The 9,501-nt window shown below is 39.9% G+C and overlaps 1 protein-coding gene across 1 annotated transcript in view; it reads left to right on the top strand.

Moving 5' to 3' along the window:
* Positions 1 to 9,501, top strand: part of GNPTAB (N-acetylglucosamine-1-phosphate transferase subunits alpha and beta) — an 83,704-nt gene that overhangs the window by 33,317 nt on the left and 40,886 nt on the right. The window contains exons 6-7 of the mRNA XM_063447195.1: positions 1,260 to 1,324; positions 1,728 to 1,862. Of these exons, the coding sequence (XP_063303265.1) occupies positions 1,260 to 1,324; positions 1,728 to 1,862 (200 nt within the window). The remainder of the gene's footprint in view (positions 1 to 1,259; positions 1,325 to 1,727; positions 1,863 to 9,501) is intronic.

The following is a 9,501-nucleotide window of genomic DNA, read 5'->3' as shown; positions in this document are numbered from 1 at the left end:
AAGACAGAACCAAATGTTTCCATTTGGATTGATGTTGGTCTGGGACACAAGGGGGTAGTCACTTATTGTCTCTATAGATACACCTTAACTCCACCTCTAGGCCACGCGTGGTAATCCACAGGGTACATATCCAATGGTACTGAAATGTCATGGTAATTGCTTGAGGGTCCAGAATCTAATTCTGAGTCACCATCTTTCTTACCAGAGACCCCCTGGGGCAGACGTTGTACTTTAAAAAACTGAGCAAGTGATTAGGACTTCTGTTATCTCATTCCTTTTGTTTGTATCTGTTGTTGGTGTCATCTATATTCTTGTATGCACTGTGACTATTTTTTCTCATAATAAATATTCCTTTATTAAGTTCAGCTTTTGTCTTGTAAAGAATCACGTTATCTGAAGAGACTAATTAGTATTTTGCAGTTCCTAAAATATTGGGCTAAATTGTATTTGGTGGGTTTTTTAATTATTGATTTAATTATTGATTTATTGATATAAATTGTCTTGGTGGTGGCAGCGTTAAAATAGTAATTGTTATATTATTATGCCTAGGTGTGGGTGGTGGTAAGTGGGATTTTATCATTATTTCCGGTCTAGTGCAGACAAATAGTAAACTTTAACCCCTTCACCACCACAACTACATCACGCATACTCTTGAAGTAGGGTGCGTTCGTGACAGTGGGCAATTCTTTTGTATCTAATAATCTTGTTCATAATGTGTCATAATATATAATTTTTACATCAAATATTAGTAAACCGTACCACTCAAAAACACAACCAGGCCACAATTATGTATAACAGCTTTGTTATTTCACCTGATCTATTTCATTCATTGTTTTTATATAGATTAAATTAAAAAATTTAATGTTCTTGTCCTTGAAAAACTTGTTACTGTTTTCATAATCATTAGTTAAATGATTAATTTGCAAATAACACATGTGAACAAAGGGTTGTTTACCTAACCATTATTAAAACTGGGCACGAAGTGTGCAATGTCAACAAGAACTTATTATAGGGTTTGTTCTAAGCATAATCTTAATCTTGTACTTTGTGTTTAATTTCACAGATGCCAATAGACGGCTATAGAAGAATATAATAGGATAGGATGAGAACCAGAAAGACTGATTCTAAAACAGATAGGGTGTTGGATGGTGGGCTAGATATGTTTATTCAACCATTGAGAGCCAGTTTTGCAAGACTTTGAAAGGTATAACTCATTGCAGCGGTTTATTGATTCATTTTACTGTTAATTTTTTCTACAGCTGAAAATGCACAATTGAATGCCATAATGGATAGCAGCAAGGAAACCGTGTGGAGAGGATATTTGGTACGTTGGTTTCAAAGCCGAGTAGTTTTTATAGTCTTTGCTAAACTGTAGAATATGATACTTGCACATTATACCATTTTTATTTTCAGTTTTGCCATTTACCAGTGTTTTACAATGTTGTAAATAAATAAATTATATTGTCACCTGGAAATAAACTATTATACTGTATTAAAGGGAAACTCCAGTGCCAGAAAAACGGTACATGATTTAGGTAAGTTGCTGAAGGGGGGCTCCGAAGGGGGTACACCTAATAACCCTATGGAACGAGTTTGTTTACCTGGCACTATAGTGCTCCTTTAATTGAATGTATTCTGTTTTATTTGTGTTTATATAAAGTGTCAGTTTTCCTGTAGTTATCCAGCTGAAGTTGCAATTTGACTTTTTCTTTTTTTCTATCTCCAAGACCACTGATAAAGAAGCTCCCGGCTTAGTGCTAATGCAAGACCTGGCATTCCTTAGCGGATTCCCACCAACATTTAAGGAGACAGAGCAGTTACGAACAAAACTACCGGAGACGTTGTCATCAAAAATAAAACTGGTAAGAAAATCACTTGCTGAGAATCCCGACTAATATATTATTAGGGCAAACAATCGAAAGAGGATGAGTAACCGAATGTACAACTAAATATTACTACTGTAGAATAAAAATTAAGGAACATTAATTTAGTATGTGTGATAAAATATGCCGACCTGTTCTGTGTGTGTCATTTAGTGAATATAAATGTTCTTTATTACCTGTGTGTCTCCAGTCTTTTGGAATGTTTGAGTACACTTCCAGTTAAATCAAACTGTGTGGATTTACTTCAAAAACCACAATAAGAGGCCTTGTAAAAGGTATGTTATCTTTGGCTTATGTCCCATAAAATGGAAAGTTGATATAACAATTCTCCATTGCAATCGTGGAATGCAAACAGTCTGTGGACATAATTTAATAATCTGACTAGTGAATGGAAGATACAGTATAAAATATATGTATATTATTGTTCTGTTGTACCTTGAAATAACTGGTGGGTAAATGAATTTGTTGGATAGTGAAGTTGCAGACCACGAAAATATGGTTTTCGAGTTGGCATTAGCTTACAGGTTTCAAAAGTTGTCTTTTTCTCGTGACCACAGATTGCCTTTATATGTTTTATTCTTTCATTTTCTCTCTCATCCTATTACTTATTTTTATCTTCTAGTCGAGATAAGTCCAGGACAGGGTTAGTTACGACTTGTTTGTGATGCTTCGCATTTTATGTTTCTCTAGCCTAAGGTACCTTAGACAATCATTATAATCTTGAAGCAACTGTTTGCATACTGCCTCATGCATGACTCTTATTCAATATTGTCATATCCTTGTCATAACATTTATGATGTGGACCAGTTATTTTTTTTTTTTTTTTAAACTAAGTAGTAGGCATGAGAAATGGATATGCAGGTCCTCCACTATAGATATGATTAGTAAAGAGAAAAGAATAGTGAGAAAAAAATAAAAAAATGTGTTAGCTACGCAGGGCAAATATAAGGCGCATAAACAGGAAAATAGATTATAAGATAATATATATCAAAGTCCTATTAAACTCCCCGTGACCAACCACCCACCCACCCAGTAATCAGGAAGGTATTTATTAGGTTATCATTTCCATTTTGCATATCCATGTATCCCGGTCTTCTATTTGGGTATATCTATTTCCCAAGTTCACCAGGATACCCCTTTCCATTCTTGCTTGCCATATAACTTGTGATATTAGTTCTTGAGTGCGTGGAATTATCCCTGTTTTGCAGTTTCGTGCTAAAAGTAGTTTAGCTGCTGTAATTATATGTAAAATTATCATGAATATTTTTTTGTCGTTTTTGGCCAATGCAAGTTTAGCAGAACCACTTCTGGCTTAAAAACTAAAATTTCTTTTCCGTTATTTGATATATTACCTTGATTGCATCTTTCCAGAATTTATTTATACACTGCCACCAACTGTGGATTAAATTGCCCTCATTAATATTACATTTCCAGCATCTGTCTGATGACTCTGAGAAAAAGTTCTTTCGGTGTTAGTTACCATCTTTTTATGAGTTTAAATTGGGTTTCCGTAAGATTTAAGCAGTGTACATATTTATTAAATTTATTTAGAGGGATTATCCACTCTTCTTCTTCTATATGTACTTGTAGTTCTTTTTCACATTTATTAATAAGTTCTATTGGTTTATCATGTCTCCATCTGTATATAACTTTGGCAAATTTTGCCATTAGGTGTTTATATTTCTTTAATTCGAGTAGATGTTTGAGGACTAATTTTCTCCCCCTCATTTTGAAGGACATATTCTGCTAAAAAGCTCTTAATTCGCAGAAAGTTAAAAGTGTCTTTGGGGGGCAATGTTCAATTCCTCCATAATTTGATTGAAGGTTTTAATTTTATGTTCCACCAGTATATTTTTAAATTCCCTTATCCCCCCCCCTCCCCCCCAGTCCTCCAAGTGTCTATTTTTATGTTGTTTAACATATCTGAAATACTAGAAAAAGGGAGCAAATCTATATTTCTATTTCTCAGACCTATGTTGTTTGAGAACTTTCCCCACCAACTCGTTAACTCTTTGAGTATCTGAGATTTAGTTTGTGCCTCTTTGATGGATTTTTTTGTTAACCTCTAGGACCCAAAATAGTGACGATAAATTTCTTGCCCCGGTTTTAGCTTTTTCCATTTTATACCATGTTTATTGGATTGCAGCAATATTTTGTGAAAGCAATATATAAAAAAGTCTGCTAGCTTGATAGCGTTGTAAAATTTCCGGGCACCCCAAACCTCCATCCTGCCTTGATCTAGCCAAAACTTTAATTGCCGGCCCATACAAATTAAAATAAAAGGATGAGTGTAGTAAAGATAACCAGCTTTTTGGGAAAGTAAGTGGAATCATTCTCTATAGGTACAGCCATTTTGGTAAAATGTATGCTTTTAGGATATTGATCCTTCCCGACCAGGAAAATCCCATACCTTTGCAGTCCCTTAAGTTTTCATTAGTTTGTGTTAGTAAGGGGAAAAAGTTGGCTTCTACTAGGTTTTTTAAATCTGAGGTTAATGTTATACCTAAATATTTTAACCTGTCCTTGTTTTCTGAGAGTCCAAGGTTTTGGACAAGAAAATTAATTCACCTATTGTTCAAATTTTTAGCTATAAATATTTATTTCTCTATATTCATTTGATATCCTAACACTTGAGAGTATTTGTTTATCTCCTTCAGAAGCTCTGGGACTGAGGTTTTTTGTTTCTTCTAAAGTTAATTAAATGTCATCTGTGTAAATATTTAATTTACTTTGTCGTAAGGAGTTCGTAAAAAAATTATAATTAGAATTGCAAGAGGTTCTAACACCATTATGTACAGTAAACGGGAAAGAGGGCACCCTTGTCTAGTCCCATTTTTAACACGGAAGTGTTTTTTTGTTTTTTTTGTAAATCTCGTTTTTTATTGAGGCATAAAAGTTTGTGGGTACAGAATGTAAGAAGGGAGACAATAAAGTTTCATACAAGTCGGGAGTAATACAATGCATTGCATATCATCTCTAAATAATTGCTAGCCTCATTTTATGTTAAGAATAATAAGGTTACGTCAGGCGGTTATTCAGTTGCAGTTTATTTAAATACAGGCTAGTACTAGGCTATGGCATCTGAAAGCTGGATAAAGTCAAAATACACAGGCTTAACGGTAACACAGTACAACATCTCCAATGTAGGACTGCCTCATTTTATATTACTTAAACATTCAGTAAGATTATTAACAAGAATGGCGTATTTATAGTAAAATAGCTAACCATAAGCGAAACATCAAGTGGGTTATACCAGGTATATGTCAGGAGAAGCCATGCTAGTGCGTTGTGGATCTGGCAAGGCTGTAGTTCGGCACTGTATGCCTAACTGAACATGTTTAGGACTGAGCTCGTATGGGGGAGCAGATGTGTGTCCTGAGTGATGTGTCAGACTAGGAATGGGAAAGCAACTCAGAGTAAAATAAAAAGTAATGCGAAATTAAGTAAAACACTGCCCTGTTCTATAATGCAGGGTTGTCAAAGCTATGCTACGGCTGCGTTTACAGCAGTGTAGGTGGCAGAAACACGCATATGTACCCATTACTGATCGTTATTTTAAACTAGGGCATAGTAACTTTTCAGTTATCGGGTATTGTCATATAGGCCATGCTATGGTACATTTGAGTGAGATTAAGCAGACTGTGTTCTAGGATATAAGTCTCTAGCTCGGTAAGAACGGCCACTGTGCCCATGAGGTTTGTCATACATCAGTCCATTTGCCTGGCAACAGGAGGGGTGCGTGGAAGGGCATTGTCTGTTGCCTTCATCTAATTCCCAGTGCGTGCCACATCGGATTGTCCATTCTCCGCTCCGGTGTATCGGTTCCCCTATCCGGCATTCAGGCGATCAGGCAGAGCTGCAGGCGTTGAATTATTGTCGTCAGCGTATCGCAGCCTGGCATTTGAGGCCCTGGAGCTCCGGGTTGTGAGGGAGGCCCTTGCCCCTGGTCTGTAGGTCTCTTTTCTCTGGTCGGTGGGGTCGTGGCTCTGTCTAGGCATTGTGGTGGTGGTCTTCCGGAGAGCTTGGGGTGCGTGTGCGGTGGGGGGTTTCTCCCCCGCTCCAGACCGTGCGTGGGGTCATCGCCATGTGGCCACAGGCTCGGTTACCTCTCGGGCCGGGTCTTTCCCTTTGTGGGCGCTGTGGAAGGTCTCCTAGTCTCCTAGCGACCCCCAGTCTGGATAGGTGTACCGCCCTTCGTGGTAAGGCGGCTTTGCCCAGGATCCGCTCCGTCCGCCCCAGGACTTTAGTACGATCCTCCTCCTTGTGTCGAGTGGGGTTTTGTTGGGCCTCTCTGTGCTTCAATTTTGCCCAGAATTGTCGGAGCAGGGTCTCCAGGCGCTCATGGAGGGGCCGGGAGGGTGCAGGGTCGGTTGCATAGCCCGCAGCCGCCATTTTTCCGGCAGCAGTTCGCTTGTTAGATGCTCGATTCAGGCTGTTGCCGTCGTTTGTAATCCAGGTTGGTTTGTGAGCCATGCTGATTGGGACCGGGATAACCCCCACCGGTCCAAGTGGGGGGGGGAGGGGGGAGAAGGTCCGATACTGCGGGTGCCGTTTGTTTTGGCGGGCCTGGAGAGCGGCTGTCTCTCCCCTGCCCTGTGCAGAGTAGGCCCCAAGTCTCTGTGCCGGGAGTTCTGCCATCATTTGGGCTTGCGAGGTGTCCCCCAGTTCCCTAGACTCTCTGTAGTGTATGGTGAGGCAGGTTGGGGTTCTGGGTCGGGTGTTGTACCCCCGATATTTGGCAAGAATCCGGTCCAGGCTCGGGAGCTCACAGAAAGCATGTCTGCTCAGCTTCCCGGTCAGGCTCCGCCCCCCAACACGGAAGTTTTGTGATGTGGAACCTGACCCTGTTACTTTAGCTGATGGAGATTTGTAGAGAGCTGATATAGCTTGTAATATTGATCCAAATTGTTTTAAAGTGGCAAACATGAAACCCCATCCAACCCTGTCAAACGCTTTCTCTGCGTTTATTGACAGTAGCATTAGAGGGGTTCCATTATTCTCTTTCTTCTAATATGTTTATTATTTTTCTAAGATTGTTGGTTGAAGACCTCCCTGGTATGAATCCTACTTGGTCATTCTTATTTAATTGTGGTCTGACTATTTTTAATTGATCATCAAGGATAGAAGATATTTTAATATCTGTATTGATTAATGATATAGGTCTATAATTGCCAATCAGTTCTAAATCTTTATCTGCTTTTGGGATAGGGACAATATTCACTCTCAACAATTCTCCAGGACAGCTTCCTATTTTCATTATATTGTTGAAAATGGTGGTAAGTTTCCCTTTTAGTTGGTCTTTCATTAGTTTATAAAATTTATTTGTGAAGTCATCTGGGCCTGGGGCAGTCTTTATTTTAAGCGTATCTATGGATTTACTGACCTCTGTTATAGGCTGGTTTATCAGCTTTAATTGGTAGGGTTGGATACGTTTTTAAAGAATTCCTCAATCTCTTTTTCCTTGCCATATATTTATTTTTGTAGGTTATATAGATTGTGATAAAATCTCTGAAATGCTCTACCTATTTTTTCTGGGGTCATTAGATAGGTTTCTTTGTCTTTATATTTTCTTCTTTTTTTTTTTTTTTCTAGAGCCGCACTTATAATAGTAGGGTATCTTGATGAGTTCATTATATATATATATTTTTTTTTTATAATTCTTTATTTTTCTGTGCAAGTGATTGACAAACGTGTTTAACGTGCCACAACAGCACACATACGCTTTACATCATAGACATTATCATGGCACAGGTAAGTTGCACATTTTTTCTTTTTTATAATAAACATGGCTGGCTAGTATACGTCATGAGGTACAGAAACAAAAATGGGAGATACATTATGCTTAGCTGACTGACAGTATATTGAGTAGTTATAAGAATCGTCAGATTATACAAGCTTGGACCAAGAAGTTATGACATGAGTATTTGTACGATTTGTTACTATAAGGGATATCTCAGAGATTTGCTGACAGAGGATTTCCTATGCATTTTCAAACAGACAAGCTCGCAGTGTTACGGTGACAATAGTAAGCTTAGAAAGACATGGTTTATCATATGCATGACATTAATGTTAACTGCACGTTTTCTAAGTTAGTGTATGTCATGAGGGATGACCAGCATAACAGTGTAGTAGATAGAAAAAACAAAACAACCCCCCCCCCCCAAAAAATTAGAAAACATTTTGAAAAAAAAACAAACAATAAAACATATGAGCTGGATACTCATTAGTGTGAAAGTAGTAAAAAATAAAAGTGTGTGAAAATAAAAAGAGAAAGGTGGTAAAAGGTTAAAACCTGCTAATAAAACCACCAAACTAAGCCTGACGAGTGGCAAATAAGTACCCTTTCGGGTCCCAGGAGTCCACATGTGGGTGGCAGGCAAAGTATATTATGCTTGGGATAGTAGTCCCTGGAGTTGCCACATGGGTGAGGAACAGTATTCCATGTGAGTCAGCCAATGCCCCTCCGCGAGGCAGATTCTAGCTGGGTACCCGATGGTGCCGCCGGATCTTGAGTCCCAGGTGAAAGGCCGTGCTTTTCGGTGGTCTGGAACGGTTTTCCATGGCTTGTCAGGTTTGGTGCAGGGCTGTGGTTTGCTTTTAGTCAGTTCCTGTCTCTGTCTTGCGGATAGTTTAGTCGGGCTCTGCTGCTTGGGCGCCGGCCATGTTTGAGCCTTCACCGTGGGTTCATGCTGCTGCGCTTTCCTGGGCTTGTGGGAGGCATTATGTAGGTTGCGCCCCCATGAAGAGACTGCTCCCTCTGATGCCGTTGCTGGTTTTGGAGTGTGTCTCCGAGGTGAGCTTTTACCCCTTTGTAGTTTACCCGGGTGGGTGTATGCGCCTCTCGGCACGGCGCGTTTCGCAACTGCGACCTTCTGCTGTGTGACTGGGGTTGGTTTGTGCTGTGAGTAGTCACCTTGCTGGCTCCGGACATGCTGGTGCTGCTTACTTTCCAGTTTGCGCCAGAAGTTGTCGAAAATCCTGTCCAGCCTTGCCAGGATATCAGGGTTGTCCTCCGTGTTGTCGGGAGCCCGCTCTGCGTCCGCCATGTTGGCTGTGTCGCTGCAGGTTGTAGTAGCCACTTTGGCCTTGTCTCTATCTCCTGCTAGGTCTGCGAGGCCTCCCAGGGGTGGACCGGGATAATCCCCACCGGTCCGAGGGGGGGGGGGGGGGGTTAACAGGGTTCTCGTGTGCTGTTGCGTACCATCAGACAGCTCCAGACCGGAGGATCGGCCGCCTCCTCCGTCCGGTGTACCTTAGGCCGCATGGTTGGAGCAGTGCAGCAGATGAGCTCTTTGTACATTTTTAAACACCACAGTGGGTCCCAGGAGGGTCAGAAGTTGTATATTTCTATAAAGCATGTATAATCTAGGTCTGAGGGATGAAATGTTCTCCATATGTCTCTTAGATTATGATTATTTAGTAGGTTTTGCAATCTATTTTCAGTTATTTTCCTGCTTATCCTGTCATTTAGGCTCTTTCTATCTTTCAGAGGCTCCACTATGCAATTGAAGTTCCCCATAATTAATACCAACCCTTGTTTAATCTGCTCTATTTTCTTGAACGCTTTTGTGATAAATTATATTGTAGATTTATTTGGGGCATAAATGTTAACTAATGT

This window comes from Pelobates fuscus, chromosome 3 (genome assembly GCF_036172605.1).
Source record: "Pelobates fuscus isolate aPelFus1 chromosome 3, aPelFus1.pri, whole genome shotgun sequence".
NCBI classification, from domain to species: Eukaryota; Metazoa; Chordata; class Amphibia; order Anura; family Pelobatidae; genus Pelobates; species Pelobates fuscus.
The sequence above is the reverse complement of the archived record's forward strand: the minus strand, read 5'-3'. Positions and strand labels throughout refer to the sequence as shown.